The 24,112-nt window shown below is 44.1% G+C and overlaps 1 protein-coding gene across 1 annotated transcript in view; it reads left to right on the top strand.

Annotated features, from left to right (window-relative positions):
- LOC311136319 (pannexin-1-like) overlaps nt 1-4,419 on the top strand; it is a gene marked incomplete at its 3' end in the record, with an annotated part of 29,309 nt that extends 24,890 nt beyond the window's left edge. Inside the window, exon 6 of the mRNA XM_084170440.1 lies at nt 4,325-4,419. Within this exon, the coding sequence (XP_084026566.1) occupies nt 4,325-4,419 (95 nt within the window). The remainder of the gene's footprint in view (nt 1-4,324) is intronic.
- Nucleotides 4,420-24,112: the final 19,693 nt, after the last annotated feature.

Raw genomic sequence — 24,112 nt, 5'->3', positions numbered from 1 at the left:
TTCTTTCCTTTACACGGATCAGTCGTCCTGGTCCCTTTGCAGAAAAACAGCCCCAAAGCATGATGTTTCCACCCCCATGCTTCACAGTAGGTATGGTGTTCTTTGGATGCAACTCAGCATTCTTTGTCCTCCAAACACGACAAGTTGAGTTTTTACCAAAAAGTTATATTTTGGTTTCATCTGACCATATGACATTCTCCCAATCCTCTTCTGGATCATCCAAATGCACTCTAGCAAACTTCAGACGGGCCTGGACATGTACTGGCTTAAGCAGGGGGACACGTCTGGCACTGCAGGATTTGAGTCCCTGGCGGCGTAGTGTGTTACTGATGGTAGGCTTTGTTACTTTGGTCCCAGCTCTCTGCAGGTCATTCACTAGGTCCCCCCGTGTGGTTCTTGGATTTTTGCTCACCGTTCTTGTGATCATTTTGACCCCACGGGGTGAGATCTTGCGTGGAGCCCCAGATCGAGGGAGATTATCAGTGGTCTTGTATGTCTTCCATTTCCTAATAATTGCTCCCACAGTTGATTTCTTCAAACCAAGCTGCTTACCTATTGCAGATTCAGTCTTCCCAGCCTGGTGCAGGTCTACAATTTTGTTTCTGGTGTCCTTTGACAGCTCTTTGGTCTTGGCCATAGTGGAGTTTGGAGTGTGACTGTTTGAGGTTGTGGACAGGTGTCTTTTTATACTGATAGCAAGTTCAAACAGGTGCCATTAATACAGGTAACGAGTGGAGGACAGAGGAGCCTCTTAAAGAAGAAGTTACAGGTCTGTGAGAGCCAGAAATCTTGCTTGTTTGTAGGTGACCAAATACTTATTTTCCACTATAATTTGCAAATAAATTCATAAAAAATCCTACAATGTGATTTTCTGGATTTTTTCTCTCAATTTGTCTGTCATAGTTGATGTGTACCTATGATGAACATTACAGGCCTCTCTTATCTTTTTAAGTGGGAGAACTTGCACAATTGGTGGCTGACTAAATACTTTTTTTCCCCACAGTACACCCATTCAGCTTCAGCCCCACTCATCTCGTTTCGCTCTTGGAGCATTCAGAGCGCACACTTGACGTTGGGGTAATAGAAATGTCTAAAAAGAGCAGTCTTATTTAACCAGCTTACTTGTTTAAAAAAAAAAACTTTTGAGGCTTTACAGTGGGGGTTTTTAGACAAGGAAGCTGGTTAAATAAAAGACTGCACTTTTCAGACAATGGCAATGTCTGTATTTTGCCAAATAACTCAAAATGGATGTATTTTGATGTTTTGAAGTTCTACACCATTTCATTCAGAATAATCTGTTCTTTCTAATTATGTAAATGTGGGTAGCATAGTATGCTGGGATCAATTGCTGGTAATTAAAACTTCACAATTATATTTTTACTCATGGAACTCTGAGGTCATCCAATTGTTTCCTATAGGGGGAATAGGGGTATGACTGTATTTAGCCAAATATCTCACAATGTGTATATTTACATGTTTTCAAGTCGGACATCATTTTAATCAGGAGAATCTCCTCTTCGTAATTATGTAAGTCTGGGCAGCGAGCTCGGTTGTCATCAATCACTAGACCAGAAATAGTTATAATTACTTCCTCATTACGCAGACATAAGCACAGTTGACACCATCGAGGTGCGGATGTTTACTTTCTACACAAGTAGTTTTTTCCAGTTTCGTCCTAAGAACAGATTGTAGTGGTAAAATAAAATGGGATACATTTTTTGTGCCATTTAGGGGAAATTGAATTCTAAGCATCACTGCAGTCAGAAGGTTAGTTTTAATTCATTTGCTATGGCCTCGCGCTAGTGTTCCAGCTCAGCCAACGTTCTTTGGCCGATTTTCAGCCTTGGGTGAATTTTGACTCGTTCTATTGTCTAGCCTACCATATTCAGTGTGTTGTGAGTTCGTAAATTCATCAGTTATTTTGTGCTCTGGCATACTCAGACTGAATTGACTAAAGCACCCGAAATGGTTACTTGCATAGTGGAGTCTTTTGTTAAGACATGTAGCTAGCTAGCTAGGTAAACAATGAACCTAGCTAGGTAAACAACATGTAAGATCATACACGTAACGTTAGCTAGCGAGCCAGTCAGCTAGAGTTAGCTAGTTAAGCAATGAACCATAGTGCCAACTCATGACGTTACTACCCTGCATGAATCTGCTGGTAGCTAACCAACCAGGTTCAATGTTAGCTAGCTAACATTAGGCTCTAACTAGCCCAGCAAACGGCTCTGAGATACCAATAATAACATCATACACGTAACATTAGCTAGTGAGCCAGCTAACGTTAGCTAGCTAACAGTACACTTTAACTTGAAATGAAACCACTTTCTGTCAAAATTAGAAACGTGTAATATCTGAAAATGTAGCTAGCTAGACTATCTTACCCATATATCATGCATGATGGACACGTCTCCCTGTCACGATGCCATGGTTGTCCTTAGTTTGAAGATGTAATCCGGAGACAGGTGTTTTCTCCATCTCCTTCGCTATCATACTCTAATTCCACTGATTTCAAAACTTGATCCTCCAGAAAGTGGAGAGCAACACTTATGCAGCTCTACTAAATAATATATATATATTTTTTAAGCTGCGTTAGACAGGATTACCTACACATACTGACCAGCTCAGATAGACAGAAGCCTTCTATATGGCAGACCGATCCAAACTCCTCTCTCGGCATGTCCAGCCCTCTCATTATCTCAGCCAATCATGGCTAGTGGGAAGGTTGCTGTCTTTTTCTGTGGCTTAAACAACTAGGCTCGTAATTTAACAATTGTATTCGTATTTACAGATTGGCATACAAGTTTGTTATTAAGGCACATGAAAGTTCACATGTTCCAGAAGGCATTTCTGCCAAAAAAAAACGCATTTTGATTTAAAAAAAACAAAGTTTACCTTCAAATGGCTCTCCTGTGAAGTTGTGACCCGCGACATACGCCTAGTTTCCTGCAACGAGTCACAAATGATCTAATGATTCTGTCTCTTCGCAGCAAAATCTGCAGAGCTGGGAAGATTGTATCCCCCATATAAATAACATTCTATTGGTTGCAAGAATTTTGTAAAATAATTTAAATTCTAAGTTTTGAATCCGGCGTCGTTTTGCGTATCAGTTCATAAACCCTGTGCCATGGAATTGGTACATCAAACATCTCTTCCCAACTATTTTGAAATCTATGGCCCCGTGTAGCTCAGTTGGTAGGGCATGGCGCTTGCAACGCCAGGGTTGTGGGTTCGATTCCCACGGGGGGCCAGTATGAAAAAAAAATATATATATATATGTTTGCACTCACTAACTGTAAGTCGCTCTGGATAAGAGCGTCTGCTAAATGACAAAATTGTATATGGCACGGCTGTCCATTGTTTGGTCCTTAAATTAAACTGGTATACTTTTTTATTTATCACCATTTTCTTTAACCAATTATGGTCTTTAATGCAGGGCCGACAGACAAGTTCCTTACTTTTTCCCCCTTCCACTTTCCTCTTCCATTTTCGCGGTAATGCTGCAATTAGTTGGTTGTAATTTTGGGTAGAGCAGACATTTCTTTATGTTTTTGTTAGCTGCGTGTGCGACATAGCTCCACCAGTCCCACCGATGATATAATTTACGAAGAGTATACTTTTTTATTTTTTTATTTTTTATAAATATAATGGTTTTCTATCAATTAGTATATTTGAGTTTAACCACAATATTTGTTGCATTATTTGTTCTGTCCTTTCTGGTGGATTAAATTGAAATTGCAACCAACTTTCTATGGCTTGTTTTAAAAATAGCGATATTTGGGAGATGTTTTCCTTTTCAAATAACTGAAAGTGAGAGGTTGTAATCTGAATAAATGGAAAAATATCATTCTTGAGCATAGGGTGAGACGTTCTTACTAATTGCTAGAAAACCCGTTTGGATTGAAGTATAACTTTTGTATGACTGAAGCCTTTAGTGAGAGGTCTAATGCTTTAATATTTAAGAATTTCTGTCCTCCAAATTCATATTCATTATATAAATAGGCCCGTTTAATTTTGTCTGGCTTGCCGTTCCAAATAAAATTGAATATTTTTTTTGAGGCTGTGGAGGGATCCAAGTTGTGGATTTAAAAGAAAACATGAATCACCAGCATACAATGACACCTTTGTTTATGTTCGTTATTATTAAACTCACCATCTGCACCTGCCTCCTGACTCTCTGCGTCGTCGTTACACACATGAAAACAAAAAATTCCCCAGGAATCGATAGAACATCTCTGAGTTGCAAAAATACGATATAACATTCAAAATGGGTGAATCTTTGCTTTAACCCCCTTTAACCTTGCCTGATCTTTTGTTCCCTCAGATTTCTCTACATTGTTGCTGGACGACAGGCCGAAGAAAGACAACAAGGACAAGACCTGCTGTGGTGGGAAAGAAGTACGCCAGAGAGTGGTCTAAAGTGTGTGTGTGTGCGTGCGTCTGTTTGTGTGTGAACAAGGGTCTTTAAGTTCAGGATTAGTTGATGCTGATCAATCTTTTTTTATCTGTAAACAAAAGTGCTGTGTTGCTATGTTACCGTACCTACCTTAGCACTAATACGATGGTACCTGTTGGTCTTATCAGGATCGATCAAGCACCTATTCATTTGTGCTCTGGAATGTAAGCCATTTATACATATAGAACCCAAAGCTGTTTACAGAACTGTAGTCCGCAGTTTCCCCATAGAGAAGCTCTCCTTTTCTGTTGTTTACTGCCAGAGTTACAAGGTGTTTGTCTGACTCCGAGTCAATAGGTAAATTCACATTGCACCTTATAGCCAATGGTTAAAAACCTCAGCCCTGGGCTAAGGGACATTTTAGCCTGGGCTAAGCAAGTGTTCACAGTTGCACATTCTAAAGTGGGCTAGCACCAACTTTAGCCCAGGGATAGCTGGCCATGCACTGAAGCAGGGTTAGCACCGACTTTTCGGGGCTAGCCCCAGAAACACGTTCCCAAAATAGCCAGTGTGAAACAATGTCAAGAACAAAGCCTAGAATGCTCACTGTCCAAGCACAAAAGCTGCACTGTCACTTAATTTGCATATGCTTGTGATGCCAGTAATGCGTTCTGCACGTTATTTTGACAAGTATTCATACAAACTCTACCGCTGGAAGGGCAGCAAACGCTCAATTTTCGTCTATTTTTCATAGATTTTCTATTGACATTTAATTGGATATACAGTGAGGGAAAAAAGTATTTGATCCCCTGCTGATTTTGTACGTTTGCCCACTGACAAAGAAATGATCAGTCTATAATTTTAATGGTAGGTTTATTTTAACAGTGAGAGACAGAATGACAACAAAAAAATCCCGAAAAACGCATGTACATTTTTCTATAAATTAATTTCCATTTTAATGAGGGAAATAAGTATTTGACCCCCTCTCAATCAGAAAGATGTCTTGCTCCCAGGTATCTTTTGTAGAGGTAACGAGCTGAGATTAGGAGCACACTCTTAAAGGAGGTGCTCCTAATCTCAGCTTGTTACCTGTATAAAAGACACCTGTCCACAGAAGCAATCAATCAATCAGATTCCAAACTCTCCACCATGGCCAAGACCAAAGAGCTCTCCAAGGATGTGATTGTAGACCTACACAAGGCTGGAATGGGCTACAAGACCATCGCCAAGCAGCTTGGTGAGAAGGTGACAACAGTTGGTGCGATTATTCGCAAATGGAAGAAACACAAAATAACTGTCAATCTCCCTCGGCCTGGGGCTCCATGCAAGATCTCACCTCGTGGAGTTGCAATGATCATCAGAACGGTGAGGAATCAGCCCAGAACTACACAGGAGGATCTTGTCAATGATCTCAAGGCAGCTGGGACCATAGTCACCAAGAAAACAATTGGTAACACACTACGCCGTGAAGGACTGAAATCCTGCAGCGCCCGCAAGGTCCCCCTACTCAAGAAAGCACATATACATGCCCGTCTGAAGTTTGCCAATGAACATCTGAATGATTCAGAGGAGAACTGGGTGAAAGTGTTGTGGTCAGATGAGACCAAAATGGAGCTCTTTGGCATCAACTCAACTCGCCATGTTTGGAGGAGGAGGAATGCTGCCTATGACCCCAAGAACACCATCCCCACCGTCAAACATGGAGGTGGAAACATTATGCTTTGGGGGTGTTTTTCTGCTAAGGGGTCAGGACAACTTCACCGCATCAAAGGGACGATGGACGGGGCCATGTACCGTCAAATCTTGGGTGAGAACCTCCTTCCCTCAGCCAGGACATTGAAAATGGGTCGTGGATGGGTATTCCAGCATGACAATGACCCAAAACACACGGCCAAGGCAACAAAGGAGTGGTTCAAGAAGAAGCACATTAAGGTCCTGGAGTGGCCTAGCCAGTCTCCAGACCTTAATCCCATAGAAAATCTGTGGAGGGAGCTGAAGGTTCGAGTTGCCAAACGTCAGCCTCGAAACCTTAATGACTTGGAGAAGATCTGCAAAGAGGAGTGGGACAAAATCCCTCCTAAGATGTTTGCAAACCTGGTGGCCAACAACAAAAAACGTCAGACCTCTGTGATTGCCAACAAGGGTTTTGCCACCAAGTACTAAGTCATGTTTTGCAGAGGGGTCAAATACTTATTTCCCTCATTAAAATGCAAATCAATTTATAACATTTTTGACATGCGTTTTTCTGGATTTTGTTGTTGTTATTCTTTCAAATTCTAGACTGATCATTTCTTTGTCAGTGGGCAAACGTACAAAATCAGCAGGGGATCAAATACTTTTTTCCCTCACTGTATATGTATTGCATTGCCTACAGTCGGAAGGGCCCGCCATTTGGGCAGCGCATTGCGACTGTCAGTTAAAAGTAGAGGCCTAGCCAGGCATTTGGAAAGAAAATGTATATTGTTGTAAAGAGAAGACAATTAAAAGACTCTAATCTGTCTTTTAGTTATCCAAGTTATCTAAATACTTTTTTTCCCCACTGTATACACTAGATGACTGATAGGGGGTGCTGAGTTGATGCCACCATGCCTCCATCTTGGCAACCCCACCATTGTAAAAAAATATTTTGGAAGCTGTAGAAATGCATTTATTAATGTCTACATTCGTTTTTGCCACATTTATTATATTAGAGATACCTTAACGCACACTTATATTATGTGAGCTAAACATAAAAATATAAAAACATTTTCCTTGAAGTATAATTTTTAGAGATTACTAATGTTACTGTCCCCACTACAACAACAAAATATGTAAATATATTTGTTAATTCTTTCTTCAAGAATCTCTGAAATAATTCTTCAAGAATCTCTTGAGTAACTCAATATGTCTAAGTAACAGTGTGCATTGAAGTATAAAGCGTTTGTGTGTAAAGTGAATGTGGAATGAAAGCGACTACAAGGCCTAGTGTTACTATAATGGTGAAGTATTTATGTAAACTACTGTATATGCAGTACTGTTCATAATGTTATTTAGCAATACTTCAAAGCAGTACTTCACAATAAGTGTGAGATTAAGCTGTTTTTATTTTAGTCTGTTTTATACCGTTTTATATCGATTGATGTTACATATTAGTTGCTATTTATTTTAATTGCAGATTAATGTAGATAGTCCTGTTGGTTTTCTTCATTTTGTATCTTATATACCACAGACAAAATTATGCACTGACTTCTTTGCAAATTAACATCACCAGGCACTTTTTATTTCATACACTCTTAGAAAATATGGTGCTATCTAGAACCTAAAAGGGTTCTTCGGCTGTCCCCATAGGATAACCCTTTGAACAACCGTTTTTGGTTCCAGGTAGAACCCTATTGGGTTCCATGTTCTACATGGAACCCAAAAGAGTTTTACCTGGACCCAAAAAGGGTTCACCTATGGGGACAGCCGAAGAACCCATTTGGAACCCTTTTTTCTAAGAGTGTAGGTGATGTACTGAATGACAAAGGATGGTTAATTGTTTTAAAAGTTTTTATTCTTTTAAATTACAATTAAAAGAGGCATATTGAAGTCTTGGTTCAGTCTTTCATTTTTTTATTATAAAATCACCCTTCACTATCATGATAAGCATCAAACTGACAGCACTATATTAAAAATGTATTTTTAGTTCGACATTCAGTCATTCATAAGGTATGAAAGGAAGGAGTTGATGTTTGGACTAACAGATAGAAAACTGCAGATGGACTGAGAAAACATGTCATTCTCAGAAGCAAATTTCACAGTAACAAATGGTATTAAAGTGGCACCCCAATGGTGGAACAAGCTCCCTCACGACGCCAGGACAGCGGAGTCACTCACCACCTTCCGGAGACCCTTGAAACCCCACCTCTTTAAGGAATACCTGGGATAGGATAAAGTAATCCTTCTACCCCCCCTTACCCCCCCCCCCCCCCCCCCTCTGGATAAGAGCGTCTGCTAAATGACGTAAATGTAAATGTAACGTTGCAGTATTTAGAGTAGAAGCATTCAATAAATCAAAGTTTTGAGGGTAAAGAATTATGTGAATTCCATCCTACACAGGGAGGTAGATGGAGATAATCCACTGGGCACACCACGCCATTTCAACGTGGAGAATTGGGTAATATTTGGTAGATACGTTGATCAATGAGATTCCAACCTATTTCACCCACTCAAAAAGACAGCCAAAAGTTTGATGAATGTCCAGTGTGTTATCATTATCATTATACTTCAACCATCTAAAAGCACGACCAAATTCCAATGAAAATTAATGTCTGGTTTTTGGTTTAGTTGTCACCTAAATGTGTTTTCACTGCGCTTTCAACCATTTAAAAGCACAACAAAGTTCAAAGAAAGATACCTAGTCAGTTGCGCAACTGAATACATTCAACCAAAATGTGTCTTCCACATTTAACCCAACCCCTCTGTATCAGAGAGGTGCGGGTGTCTGCCTTAATCAACATCCACGTCATCGCCGGCCAGGAAGCTGTGGTTGGGGGTTGACTGCCTTGCTCAAGGGCAGAACAGCAGATTTTTCCACCTTGGAGATTCAAACCAGCAACCTTTTGGTTACTAGCCTAACGTGCTTAACCACTAGGCTACCTGCTGCCCCAATTGAGAATACAATTGGGAATTGGGAATACAATGTCAGATGTTTTGTTTATTTATACAACAACTTACCCACTGGGCAAAAACTGGTTGAATCAACGTTGTTTCAATGTAATTTGTCAACGTATTGTGATGTGAAATCTATATGGTACACATTAGGTACACCACCCCGTTCACGAAAAATGGATCACTCCTACAGAAAGTGTGTATTGTGGCCATGGCTTGCTATATAAAGCAGGCAGACAGACATCGAGGCATTCAGTTACAGTTCGATTGAACGTTAGATTAGGCAAAACGAGTGACCTAAGTGACTTTGAGCGTGGTATGATCGTCGGTGCCAGGCACGCCGCATCCAGTATCACAGAAACGGCCACCCTCATGGGCTTTTCACGCACAACAGTGTCTAGGGTTTCCCGAGAATTGTGCGACAAACAAAAAACATCCAGTCAGCGGCAGTCCTGTGGGCGAAAAAAGCTTGTTGATGAGAGAGGTCGAAGGAGAATGGCAAGAATCCTGAAAGCTAACAGGTGGGCCAGAAACAGACAATTAATAGCGCAGTACAACAGTGGTGTGCAGAACGGCATCTCGGAATGTACAACTCGTCGATCCTTGTCACGGATGGGCAATTGCAGCAGATGACCACACCAGGTTCCACTCCTCTATCAGCTAAAAACAAGAAGAAGCGGCACAGGTGGGCATGGACCCATCCTGCGGTGGTGTACCGCCTTCCAATCTGCAGCAACTGCGTGATGCCATCGCGTCAGCATGGACCAACATCCCTGTGGAATTTTTCCGACTTGTAGAATCCATGCCCCGAAGAATTCACGCTGTTCTGGAGGCAAAGAGGGGTCTGACCCGGTACTAGATGGGTGTACCTAATAAACTGTCCAGAGTGTATTATCTGCTTATATACAGTGCCTTCAGAAAGTATTTACACACCTTGAATTTAAAATGGATTAAATTGACATTTTTTTGTCACTGGCCTACACATAATACCCCATAATGTCAGTGGAATTATGTTTTTCAAAATGTGTACAAATTAATAAAAAATGAAAAGCTGAAATGTCTTGATATGTAAGTATTCAACCCCTTTGTTATGGCAAGCCTAAATAAGTTTATGAGTAAGGATTTGCTTAACAAGTCACATAATAAGTTGCATGGACTTACTCTGCATGCAATAATAGTGTTTAACATGATTTGTGAATGACTACCTCATCTCTGTACTCCACACAATTATCTGTAAGGTCCCTCAGTCGAGCAGTGAATTTCAAACACAGATTCAACCACAAAGGTTTTCCAATGCCTCACAAAGAAGGGAGCCTATTGGTAGTACACCCAGTCACTACAGGTGTCCTTCCTAACTCAGTTGCCGGAGACGATGGAAACCACTCAGGGATTTCACCATGAGGCCAATGGTGACTTTACAACAGTTACAGAGTTTAATGGCTGTGATAGGAGAAAACTGAGGATGGATCAACAACATTGTAAATACTAACCTAATTGACAGAGTGAAAAGAAGGAAGTCTGTACATAATAAAAATATTCCAAAGCATGCATCCTGTTTGCAACAAGGCACTAAAGTAATACTGCAAAAATGTGGCAAAGTAATTCACTTTTTTGTCCTGAATACAAAGTGTTATGTTCGGGGCAAATCCAATACAGCACATTACTGAGTACCACTCTCCATATTTTAATGCCTGTAATTGTTAAGGACTGGGGAGTTTTTCGGGATAAAAAAGAAACAGAATGGAGCTAAGCACAGGCAAAATCCTAGAGGGAAAATTGGTTCAGTCTGCTTTTCGCCAGACACAGGACAATAACCTAATACACATCTACACTGGAGTTGCTTACCAAGAAGACAGTGAATGTTCCTGGGTGGCCGAGTTACAGTTTTTACTTAAATGTACTTGAATATATATGGTAACACCTGAAAATGGTTGTCTGGCAATGATCAACAACCACTTTGACAGGGCTTGAATAATTTTGAAAAGAATAATAGGTAAATGTTGCATAATCCAGGTGTGGAAGACTTACCCAGAAAGACCCAAAACTGTAATCGCTGCCAAAGGTGCTTCTGCAAAGTATTGAGTCAGGGTGTGAATACTTACGCTACCGGTCAAAAGTTTTAGAACACCTACACATTCAAGGGTTTTCTTTATTTTTACTATTTTCTACATTGTAAAATAATAGTGAAGACATCAAAACTATAAAATAACTCATATGGAATCATGTAGTAACCAAAAAAGTGTTAAACAAATCAAAATATATTTTATATGTGAGATTCTTCAAAGAGAATCTCACATATAAGCAAAGAGAAACGACAGTCCATCATTACTTTAAGACATGAAGGTCAGTCAATCCGGAAAATTTCAAGAACTTTGAAAGTTTCTTCAAGTGCAGTCGCAAAAACCATCAAGCGCTATGATGAAACTGGCTCTCATGAGGGCCGCCACAGGAATGGAAGACCCAGAATTACCTCTGCTGCAGAGGATAAGTTCATTAGAGTTACAAGCCTCAAAAATTGCAGCCCAAATAATTGCTTCACAGAGTTCAAGTAACAGACACATCTCAACATCAACTGTTCAGAGGAGACTGTGTGAATCAGGCCTTCATGGTCGAATTGCTGCAAAGAACCCACTACTAAAGGACACCAATAAGAAGACCAGTGAAAATGTGTCCTTTGGTCTGGAGTCCAAATTGGAGATTTTTGGTTCCAACCGCCATGTCTTTGTGAGACACGGTGTGGGTGAACGGATGATATCCGCATGTGTATTTCCCACCGTAAAGCATGGAGGAAGAGGTGTTATGGTGTGTGGGTGCTTTGCTGGTGACACTGTCTGTGATTCATTTAGAATTCAAGGCACACTTAACCAGCATGGCTACCACAGCATTCTGCAGCGATACTCCATCCCATCTGGTTTGGGCTTAGTGGGAATATCATTTGTTTTTCAACAGGACAATGACCCAACACACCTCCAGGCTGTGTAAGAGCTATTTTACCAAGAAGGGGAGTGATGGAGTGCTGCAAATTGAGATGGTTTTGGATGAGTCGGACCACAGAGTGAAGGAAAAGCAGCCAACAAGTGCTCAGCATATGTGGGAACTCCTTCAAGACTGTTGGAAAAGCATTCCAGGTGAAGCTGGTTGAGCGAATGCCAAGAGTGTGCAAAGCTGTCATCAAGGCAAAGGGTGGCTATTTGAAGAATCTCAAATATAAAATATATTTTGATTTGTTTAACACTTTTTTCTTTACTACATGATTCCATATGTGTTATTTCATAGTTTTGATGTCTTCACTATTATTCTACAATGTAGAAAATAGTATAAATAAAGAAAAACCCTAGAATGAGTAGGTGTTCTATAACTTTTGACCGGTAGTGTATGTAAATTACATATTTATTTATTTCATTTTCAATACATTTTCAAACATTTCTAAGAACATGTTTACACTTTGTCATTATGAGGTATTGTGTGCAGATGGGTGAGAAAAAAATATATTTAATCAATTTTGAATTTAGGCTGTAACACAACAAAATGTGGAATAAGTCAAGGGGTATGAATACTTTCTGTAGTGCCACCTGTGCTATTCACTTAGTCTGGCATTAATTCCAGTTTGTCTACAAATTAATAATTGATACTGTAAGTTGGATTCACGACTCCATCTCAACCAAAAATCTAAGTTAAAGAAAAGGACTAAATCAAACTTTATTTAACCCCTGATATCCAATTGGTAGTTACAATCTTGTCCCATCGCTGCAACTCCCCTATGAACTCGGGAGAGGTGAAGGTCGAGAGCCATGCGTCCTCCGAAACACGACCCTGCCAAGCCGCACTGCTCGCTTAACCCAGAAGCACCAATGTGTCGGAGGAAACACCATCCAGCTGGCGACCGAAGTCAGCTTGCAGGTGCCCGGCCCACCACAAAGAGTCGCTAGAACACAATGGGACAAGGAAATCCCGGCCGGCCAAACCCTCACCTCACCCGGACGACGCTTGGCCAATTGTGCGCCGCCTCATTGGTCTCCCGGTCACAGCCAGCTGTGACACAGCCTGGGATCAAACCCAGGTCTGTAAAGATGCCTCAAGCACTGCGATGCAGTGCCTTAGACCTCAGTGCCACTCGGGAGGCCCATTTAAAGTCCATTTAAAGTTAGATTTGATTTAGTCCTATTCTTTAACCTGGAGTTTTGGTTGAGATGGAGACGTGAATCCAACATAGTAATTCTTAATTTGTAGACAAACTGGAATTAATGCCAGACTAAGTCAGTGGCACAGATGGAACTATCCAAGCAGAAGATAAATCTCCTTCAAATGTTGATATTTGGTTGCGTTGACAACCAAACATAATTCAATATCACTGTGAAATACAATAAATAGCCTATTAACTTGTCGACAAGTTAACAAATTATACGTTTGATTCACGTCTCCAACTCAACCAAAAATAAAAGGTAAAGAATGGTATTAAGCCAGTGGCTCAGAAGGAACTATCCAAGCAGTAGATACATCCCCTATAAATGTTGATATTTGGTTGCGTTGTCAACCAAACACAATTCAATATTACTTTTGTAATACAGTAAATAGTAAATAGGCGGAGGCAGTAAATAGCCTGCATATTCAAGATAGCATGCAAAGGTCGTCGCAGGTCTGTGGAGATCTTCACAACTGCTGTAATAATCTGTGCAGATAATCTGTGCAGATTCTCAAACGGGGAAAAAAGAAAGGCAGAGGGGTTTGTTTCATGATTAACAACTCATGATGTAATTGTGTTAACATACAGGAACTCAAGTCCTTTTGTTCTCCCGATCTGGAATACCTCACCATTAAATGCCAATCTCATTACCTCCGAGATAATTTTCTTCGGTCATCGTCACTGCCGTGTATATTCCCCCCAAGCCGACACCATGACAGCTCTCAAGGAACTACACTGGACTATGTGCAAACTGGAAACCGCATATCCCGAGGCCACATTTATTGTAGCTGGGGACATTAATAAAGGAAATCAGAGGAATACTACCAAAATTCTATCAACGCGCAACACGGACCCTGGATCATTGCTATTTTCCCTTCAGGGACGGCGACAAGGCCCTCCCCCGCTATCCCTTTGGCAAATCAGATCATGCCTCCGTTCTGCTCCTCCCCATATATCAGAAACTTAAACAGCTCCCGTGGTAAGGACTGTTCAACGTTGGTCTGACCAATCGGAATCTATGCCTCAAGATTGTTTTGATCATGCCGACTGGGAAACATTCCGGGTCGCCTCTTTGAATAGTATCGATGTATACACAATCAAAAACCGTCGATAGATTGCAGCATTTGTGCAAAACTGAAAGTGCGAACCACCGCATTTAACCATGGCAAGGTGACTGGGAACATGGATGTGTACAAACATACCAGATAAGACCTCCGTAAGGCAATCAAAGAGGCAAAACAACAGTACAGTGTCGTGACATGCCTTTCATTATTGTGATGACTATTATTTATTGAATAATTACCTACTCTGTTTAATTGTTACTAGATTAAATTAATCATGTAACAGTTAACTCATTAGGAATTTGGAGCACCACAGGAAAAGTTGTTTAACTGATTACCGTTTCCCCGAATTAACTACGAGGCAAAAGTATTATTTGTTACGCGGAGTGGAACAGGGGAACCCAAGAGCAGACGAGACTGGGATGAAGTAACCAAGGTATTTATTGAGACACGGGGAGATGGAGTGCAGGTCAGGGGAGACTGCTGGAAACCAGGTGCGGAGGCTGCGGCTGGAGCGAGTGGGGTTGAGACAGGGTGAGCAGGTCCGGAGGGGAATCCAAGGGAGTAGTAGAGTGGGGAATCCAGGACAGAGTAGCAGGATGATGAGACGTGGGACTGGAGACAGGGACCAGAGTCAGAGAGGGCAGAACTGTAGCGGAGAGGAAAACAGCGTCAGGCAAGGAAAACAGGCACAACAGGATCTGAATAGTAACAAACGGCTAGAACCGTAGACTGACTGAGCAGAGATTACGATCTGGCAGTGTGGAAGTGGCAGGACTTAGTATTTGTAGAGGTCTTGATTATGGAACAGGTTGCAGCTGGTGGGGATCTGCTCTGACTCCAGCACACCTGTCTCCGCCCACACAATCACACACACACACACACACACACACACACACACACAGAGAGAGAGAGGGAGATGGAGAGAGTACTGGGGGAGTGGTGGCAGGTCAAGGAGACACAGGATGAGCAGTAGAGGGCGTTGCAGGAGCAGATGTGACATTATAATCACAATGATTTTGTTAGAAAGCTAAAATCACATTCCTATCTTCACGAAAACATTGTCTTCCTCCTTGATATTTTCTACACAAGGTAAAGGATGTAAACCTGATATCCACAGTGTAAAAGCTCTTCAAGTCACAATGTTTTCGTTATAACGCCTTTATACCATTTTTAATGACATCACAAAATAGACATTCATTTTCCATATTCCATTTCTCATCATTCCCAACATTTAGATGTTGAAATATATTGTCCCAATGTTCATTGTTGGATGTTGAAGTTTTGGGCGGCAAAAGTCTCTGAAACAAAGGACATTCCTTTCATCATACTAGAGGGCCAGAGATAGATTCTCCTATCTCTAATTTATGGCAGTATTAAGGTGTCAAGACCGGCACAGCCCCCCTGTGGGTAAGATGGTCTGGTTGTTGTCGGCCATTTGCCAAGCTGATATGAGGCCTTTGATCCTCACCCAGGGAGGGTCATGACAGTCCCCCTCTGATGGTTCAACCTTGGAAGGATTCTGCAAGTTTGCAACCCACCATAAAAAAAATGACCACGGGATGTCCTGGTTGTGGATCATCGTTGCAGGCCCGTCGTCCGGTGTCCAGGCTGGTAGATCTAGGCAGTAACTTACACAGACGTTAACAACGCACAACACTCAGGCAATACATCATTACATTTCCTCCCCAAAGGGGCGGCGTTGTGGCACTAACTGGTGGTCGTATGGGGAACTTGTTTGTGGCAATATCACTTCCTTAGTGTCAAAGGAAATACAAATTTAAAGAATAAAAACACAACAAAAGATATACAAAATATAGTTCCCCCACCTTAATCATCTACTTGGACTCTATTCTATGTACGTCCATGGTCTTGGCTAAATGACATTTGTCTAATGTCATATCTAGGGCAATCCTACTTGAAGGTGGTACTACTTGAAGGTGGTAGTTAAGGCACTCTCTAAAATGGTGCCCTGAATGACAAAGCTTCCATTGGTGGCACTACAGGGCTGACCTAGCAAACTCTGGAGAAGAAGCTGGGGATGCTGTGGATGGGTCACCTGATGGGGTTTCGGAATCTGTTGCCAGTTTCTGGAAATCGGGATTGCTTCCGTCCCACAGGTGATCCTAGCATAAGACCTCATTAGGTCTTCCATTGTGCGTGTGCGCCTGTGTACATAGTAGGTGCACACGCCAAGGGCAATAAGACCAAGGATCATGGTAACAGTCAGGATACTGTCTGGCACCGTCCAAGAGTGGGTGACAGACCAATCTTTTGTCTTATAGCCAATCGGGTCAAATAAAAGTGCCTCATTCAGTACGCTAAGATCAACAGTCATCGGTCCCTAATACTGAATTTGGTTTTGAATAGCTGGTGGTAACTCAACGGAATGTTTAGCAAAAGCGTCAGGCATTTCAATATCTGTGTCTATCCTGTCGTCAGGAAGTTGGTATAGGGCTAGGTCGTCTATGTGGATAATCGTCCCCTCTGGTACCTTAACAAAAATTGTCTGATTGGGGAGGTTCAGTTGGGTGATTGAGTCATGGCGTTCGTAAGTCATAGTAGCGCTGCAAGAGTGCTCTGTGAAGTGGCTTGGAGGGTTCAAACTGGCAGCAAACTAGACACCTCCTCACGTATTTTGCCACATCTTGTTCCATGTGAAGCCAGTGGGCCACCTGTCACAATGTTTCACATGTAGCCTTGACCCCCCAATGGCCCCCACATGGCTCGTCGTGGGCATGAGCTATCATTATCCCCCTCTGTGTTTTAGGAACCACCCACCTTTGTGTGGCGTCGGTTTCTGAAACATAAACCAGTAGGTCATCTACAAGTGTGAGGCGCTGTTTAGTTGCGTACAGCGAACGCAAGTCGTGTGAGCCTGTCAAAGCCAGCTCGGACACTGGGTGATTGATAGGATCAGACAAGAAAGCCATGAAAGTTGCGAGGGACTCATCTTGGTGTTGCATTGCTACCATGTCACCATTCAAGAATTAATTAGTTATCAACACATTATGTTTGTGCGAAGATGATTCCCGCGGTGCTACATGGCTATGTGTTACTGCAGACACCTTGGGCGCCTCTGTGATCATTGCGTCTCGAGCATCGAACACCCAAGCGGTGCCGTGAATTGCACCAGATTTCGCCATGCTATCAGCATGGTCGTTGCCAAGTTTGTCACGGCCAGGTGATTTGGAGTGTCCCTTGACTTTTTTCCAATACACCCGTATGTCGTGTTTGGTTATGAGGTCATCACAAGCTGGAATGAGCTCTTTGTTTTTCACTTCTTTGCCACTTGAAGTAGTCATGTGCTTTTGTTTCCAAAACGGCAAGTGGCATAAGAAGGTGAGTCTGGCATAGTTTGAGTCGGTGCAGATTGCCAGTTCTGACAAGTCGTGTTTTACCGCAGTTTGCAGTGTGATAAGTACACCAGCTACTTCTGCGAACTGGCTGGTGTTGTTGCCTAGCTGAAATTGAAGCGGTTTCCACAGAATGTCGTTGTGCCATACCAATCCCACACCAGCTTGCAAGTTGTCTAGCTGACGGTAAAAACAGCCATCTACAAATGCCAACGGCATGCCAAGACACACGTTGTCTTCGAAGTAGTGATGGTTCGATGGCAACGGCGGAGCTACGTCACATGGGGCTGGTGCGAAGTCAGTTTCTTCTTCACCGCAGCATTGACACACCGCCAAAGCCCCACCCAAAGGCAGGTTTTTTGCTTTTGCGTAGTTGACAACCACATCATGGCTTTGCAGCGTCATGAGCCAAGCCGTCTGGTGACATGTTTTTATGATCACCTTTTGTCCACCGACATAAGAGGTGAAGTGCTTGACCGCCTAGACTGTCGACAGCAGCGCTTTTTCGCAGTCTGAGTACTTGTGTTCAGCAGGGTAGAGTGTTTTGCTCGCGTAAGCAACCACACGTCTGTCTTGGTCGTATTTTTGGTACAACCCAGCACTAAGGCAGTGCTCTGAGAAACCTACTTCCAAAAAGAACGTCTTGTCTTTTATGGGGTAGACCAGGCAGGGTGCCGCAAAAAGCAGGTCTTTCAAGGAAGTCACAGCTTCGTCGTGAGTGGCATCCCAAACGAACGGGGTGTCTTTCTGAAGAAGACTGGTCAAGGCGTTTGTCACCTTTGGCAACTCTTGGTCGAGCTGTGTCATAGGCCAATGAGACGGAACCAGCTTGTTGAGTTGTCTATAGTCAATGGTAAGACGCCATTTACCCGTTGGTTTCAAAACAGGCCACATGGGAGCGCTGTACGTACTGTTACATTCCCTGATTATCTGTTTAGCTAATAGGGAGTCGATAATCTCTTGTACCTCCGAGTATGCTGCAAGCTGAATTTTGTATTGTCTCACAAATGTAGGAGCTGCTCCGGGAGGCGTAGGAATACGCACCACATGAATACCCGTAATCCCGCAATCCAGCGAGTCTGTTGACCAGATCTCTCTGTGTTTGTTAAATAAGTCCCGCAACTGATGTCTTTCAGTGTCATTGACAAGTGCGTCTGCCTCCGTCAGTAGCTGTAGTACCTGTGCATGGAAACCCGGATATGGTTCAGCAGCATTGTACAGGTCTTCATCAGGTGGTGATGGCTTGTCAATGGTGGGGGAATCATTAGAAGAAGAAGATGTGGTATCATCCTCCGTGACGATGGAGTATATCAACAGGTCGTTGTCAGAATCAACATCCAGCCTGAACGTTGATGTGTCGTCCAGTGGCAATACGGGAGTTATTGCGATTGCCTTTGACGGACAAGTAAAAAGCGTCCCTGTGATTGGAAGAGGCCCAATCACGGGAACAACAAGTTCAAAATCATGGAATGAGTAATCAATCAATGTTCCTAGCTGAGTGTGCCGAGGAATGGAAATATCAGTTTGAGTCAGATTCTGCACCAAGAGGTAAGTGGATCGGGCGTTTAGCTCCAACAGCAGGTTACCATTGATAGTTAGCCCCAATTCGAATAATTGCGGCGAAGGTTGGAAGAACACAGTGGTGCCTTCCATCCGGTAGCCGGGCACCAAGTTCAGTCTTATAGAAACCCCTGTGGTTCTTGCTGGTATCACCACGGTGGACTCAGTTATCACGTTGCAAGCTTCAGGAATAGTCTGCCCGGATGCCATTCGCACAGGGTTGAAAGACAAGGCATGTTGAGCTGGCTGCGCCAAATACCAAAGAACTTGGTGTATGGTATCGAGTTTAACATCCAATCTCACCAAAATGTCAGCTCCCACATAGACCGTATGCGGGAGGTTCACGACAACCAGTAAGTAGTGAAATACTTCCTTGTTTCCAATGCGGATCGATAGCGCACATACCCCTAAAGCGGTGAGTGTCGTCTGGGGAGTCGTTCCCAGTGGGAATCGGAATGTTTTCGGAACCAGGGGGTGGCAGTTAGCCGCTTTTGAAATGTTTGTTGAACATTTCCAAACTGATAGCAGATTTTCCGGACCAGGTTGCCAGTATGGCATCTTCAACCATTGTGCCGTTTAGGCACACGCCGCCTATCAGTGGAGGGCGGTATGTATCGGCTGGTGATTCACCCCAGTTACATAGGAAAACCTCATGTTCGGTAAGTTTCCGAGTTAAACTAGTCACCCTGTCATCTGCCACAAATGGCAGACTCATTACCAAGTTCACTGGGGGTATGTCAGTTGACGCTGCCGAACCGTCTTCGTCGCATAACGTATTGCATGTAGCCTTCGATGAAGGCGGTGGTGTCAGCGGAGTTATTGCGATTTGTGACCAGATTTGGTTGGATTTCCAATCCATCAGTGGTACCAAACGGTCTATTGAATCCATCCCAATCAGCATCTGCTCGGTGTCAATGCTAGTCATGTACACAGGGTGGACAAGTGACATGCTTTCGAAGTTCAGTTTTAGTAGGAAACGCTTGGTAAGAGGCGAGGTAGCCTGAGTGAAACCTTGAAGTTTAGTGTCGCATCGTTCTGTTTTTAACCAACGTTTAGCTGGGTCCACTGCCCTTTTGAGTTCATCCAGCAAAGTTTGAGATATGAGGGAAATAGTCGAACCCGAATCTATCAGTGCATCACAGGTCAAACAGTCCTCTAAGACAGCTTTGAGGTATGGCCTGTTCGAGTCGGCTTTTACATTTACATTTACATTTACATTTTAGTCATTTAGCAGACGCTCTTATCCAGAGCGACTTACAGGAGCAATTAGGGTTAAGTGCCTTGCTCAAGGGCACATTTACGTCATTTAGCAGACGCTCTTATCCAGAGCGACTCACCAATTGGTGCGTTCACCCTATAGCCAGTGGGATAATCACTTTACAATTATTATTTTTTTTGGGGGGGGGGGGGTGGGGGGGGGGGGTAGAAGGATTACTTTATCCTATCCCAGGTATTCCTTAAAAGGTGGGGTTTCAAATGTCTCCGGAAGGTGGTGAGTGACTCCGCTGTCCTGGCGTCGTGAGGGAGCTTGTTCCACCATTGGGGTGCCAGAGCAGCGAACAGTTTTGACTGGGCTGAGCGGGAACTATGCTTCCGCAGAGGAAGGGGAGCCAGCAGGCCAGAGGTGGATGAACGCAATGCCCTCGTTTGGGTGTAGGGACTGATCAGAGCCCGAAGGTACAGAGGTGCCGTTCCCCTCACTGCTCCATAGGCAAGCACCATGGTCTTGTAGCGGATGCGAGCTTCAACTGGAAGCCAGTGGAGTGTGCGGAGGAGGGGGGTGACGTGAGAGAACTTGGGAAGGTTGAACACCAGACGGGCTGCGGCATTCTGGATGAGTTGTAGGGGTTTAATGGCACAGGCAGGGAGGCCAGCCAACAGCGAGTTGCAGTAGTCCAGACGGGAGATGACAAGTGCCTGGATTAGGACCTGTGCCGCTTCCTGTGTAAGGCAGGGTCGTACTCTCCGAATGTTGTAGAGCATGAACCTGCAGGAGCGGGTCACCGCCTTGATGTTGGCAGAGAACGACAGGGTGTTGTCCAGGGTCACGCCTAGGCTCTTCGCACTCTGGGAGGAGGACACAGCGGAGTTGTCAACCGTGATGGCGAGATCATGGAACGGGCAGTCCTTCCCCGGGAGGAAGAGCAGCTCCGTCTTGCCAGGGTTCAGCTTGAGGTGGTGATCCGTCATCCATGCTGATATGTCTGCCAGACATGCAGAGATGCGATTCACCACCTGGTTATCAGAAGGGGGAAAGGAGAAGATTAGTTGTGTATCGTCAGCGTAGCAATGATAGGAGAGGCCATGTGAGGATATGACAGAGCCAAGTGACTTGGTGTATAGGGAGAAAAGGAGAGGGCCTAGAACTGAGCCCTGGGGGACACCAGTGGTGAGAGCACGTGGTGCGGAGACAGCTTCTCGCCACGCCACTTGGTAGGAGCGACCGGTCAGGTAGGACGCAATCCAGGAGTGAGCCGCGCCGGAGATGCCCAGCTCGGAGAGGGTGGAGAGGAGGATCTGATGGTTCACAGTATCAAAGGCAGCAGACAGGTCTAGAAGGACAAGAGCAGAGGAGAGAGAGTTAGCTTTAGCAGTGCGGAGAGCCTCCGTGACACAGAGAAGAGCAGTCTCAGTTGAATGACCAGTCCTGAAACCTGACTGGTTTGGATCAAGAAGGTCATTCTGAGAGAGATAGCAAGAGAGTTGGCTAAAGACGGCACGCTCAATAGTTTTGGAAAGAAAAGAAAGAAGGGATACTGGTCTGTAGTTGTTGACATCAGTGGGATCGAGTGTTGGTTTTTTGAGAAGGGGAGCAACTCTCGCTCTCTTGAAGACGGAAGGGACATGGCCAGCGGTCAAGGATGAGTTGATCAGCGAGGTGAGGTAGGGGAGAAGGTCACCGAAGAGAGGAGGGGATGGGGTCAAGCGGGCAGGTTGTTGGGCGGCCTGCAGTCACAAGTCGCAGGATTTTATCTGGAGAGAGAGGGGAGAAAGAAGTCAAAGCATAGGGTAGGGCAGTGTGAGTAGGACCAGCAGTGTCATTAGACTTAACAAACGAGGATCGAATGTCGTCAACCTTCTTTTCAAAGTGGTTGACGAAGTCATCCACAGAGAGAGAGGAGGGGGGGGCGGGGGGGGGAGGATTCAGGAGGGAGGAAAATGTGGCAAAGAGCTTCCTAGGGTTAGAGGCAGATGCTTGGAATTTAGAGTGGTAGAAAGTGGCCTTAGCAGCAGAAACAGATGAAGAAAATGTAGAGAGGAGGGAGTGAAAAGATGCCAGGTCGGCAGGGAGTTTAGTTTTCTTCCATTTCCGCTCCGCTGCCCGGAGCTCTGTTCTGTGAGCTCGCAATGAGTCATCAAGCCACGGAGCTGGAGGGGAGGACCGAGCCGGCCGGGAGGATAGGGGACACAGAGAGTCAAAGGATGCAGAAAGGGAGGAGAGGAGGGTTGAGGAGGCAGAATCAGGAGATTGGAGGGAGAAGGATTGAGCAGAGGGAAGAGATGATAGGATGGAAGAGGAGAGAGTAGTGGGAGAGAGAGAGCGAAGGTTGCGGCGGCGCATTACCATCTGTGTAGGGGCAGAGTGAGTAGTGTGGGAGGAGAGCGAGAGAGAAAAGGAAACAAAGTAGTGGTCGGAGACATGGAGGGGAGTTGCAGTGAGATTAGTAGAAGAGCAGCATCTAGTAAAGATGAGGTCAAGCGTATTGCCTGCCTTGTGAGTAGGGGGGGATGGTGAGAGGGTGAGGTCAAAAGAGGAGAGAAGTGGAAAAAGGAGGCAGAGAGAAATGAGTCAAATGTGGACATAGGGAGGTTGAAATCCCCCAAAACTGTGAGGGGTGAGCCATCCTCAGGAAAGGAACTTATCAAGGCGTCAAGCTCATTGATGAACTCTCCAAGGGAACCTGGAGGGCGATAGATGACAAGGATATTAAGCTTAAATGGGCTAGTGACTGTGACAGCATGGAATTCAAATGAGGAGATAGACAGATGGGTTAGGGGAAAAATTGAGAATGTCCACTTGGGAGAGATGAGGATTCCTGTGCCACCACCCCTCTGACCAGATGCTCTCGGGGTATGCGAGAACACATGGTCAGACGAGGAGAGAGCAGTAGGAGTAGCAGTGTTTTCAGTGGTAATCCATGTTTCCGTCAGCGCCAGGAAGTCGAGGGACTGGAGATTAGCATAGGCTGGGATGAAGTCAGCTTTGTTGGCAGCAGAACGGCAGTTCCAGAGGCTGCCTGAGACCTGGAACTCCAGGTGTGGGGTGCGTGCAGGGACCACCAGGTTAGAGAGGCAGCAGCCACGCGGTGTGGGGCGTTTGTGTAGCCTGTGCAGAGAGGAGAGAACAGGGATAGGCAGAGGCATAGTTGACAGGCTGTAGCAAATGGCTACAATAATGCAGAGGAGATCGGAATGAAATGAACTAAACATCGGGAGAGTAGAGAACAGGGCCTCCCTCACCAAAAACTTCTACTTCTAACAACTATAATTGTTTCACTGAACCACCCGAACAAAAACTCTACCAACTTCCACCTTTAGAAATCAGAATTGTTGTGAACCACAGCGGTTCAATGTTTAAAGGAATAGACTCAACCCACTTTATTCAGCTAGCTAACTATGACACCATAGCTAACTAGCATGCTAGCATCCAAAAACACACAGTTTAGCACCAACACTTGCATCCAAAAACACACAGTTTAGCGCCAACACTTGGTCACAACAAACCACCAATAGTGTGTTAACACACTAAGCAGATAATTCGTGTCCGTGTCTGTTGGCTAGCTAGCAATGGCCACTGTGTTGACCTTGTTTGAAGAACGGCTAGCTAGCTAGCTTCGTGCTACCCCCGGCACCGCCGAACAACAATGCCAACCCACAGTAACTAACCACAACAGCCCACGATGCCTAGCTATGACGCCATAGCTAA

The sequence above is a fragment of the Coregonus lavaretus genome (assembly GCF_964263955.1).
Source record: "Coregonus lavaretus genome assembly, chromosome: 10".
In the NCBI taxonomy this organism is placed as follows: Eukaryota; Metazoa; Chordata; class Actinopteri; order Salmoniformes; family Salmonidae; genus Coregonus; species Coregonus lavaretus.
The sequence above is the reverse complement of the archived record's forward strand: the minus strand, read 5'-3'. Positions and strand labels throughout refer to the sequence as shown.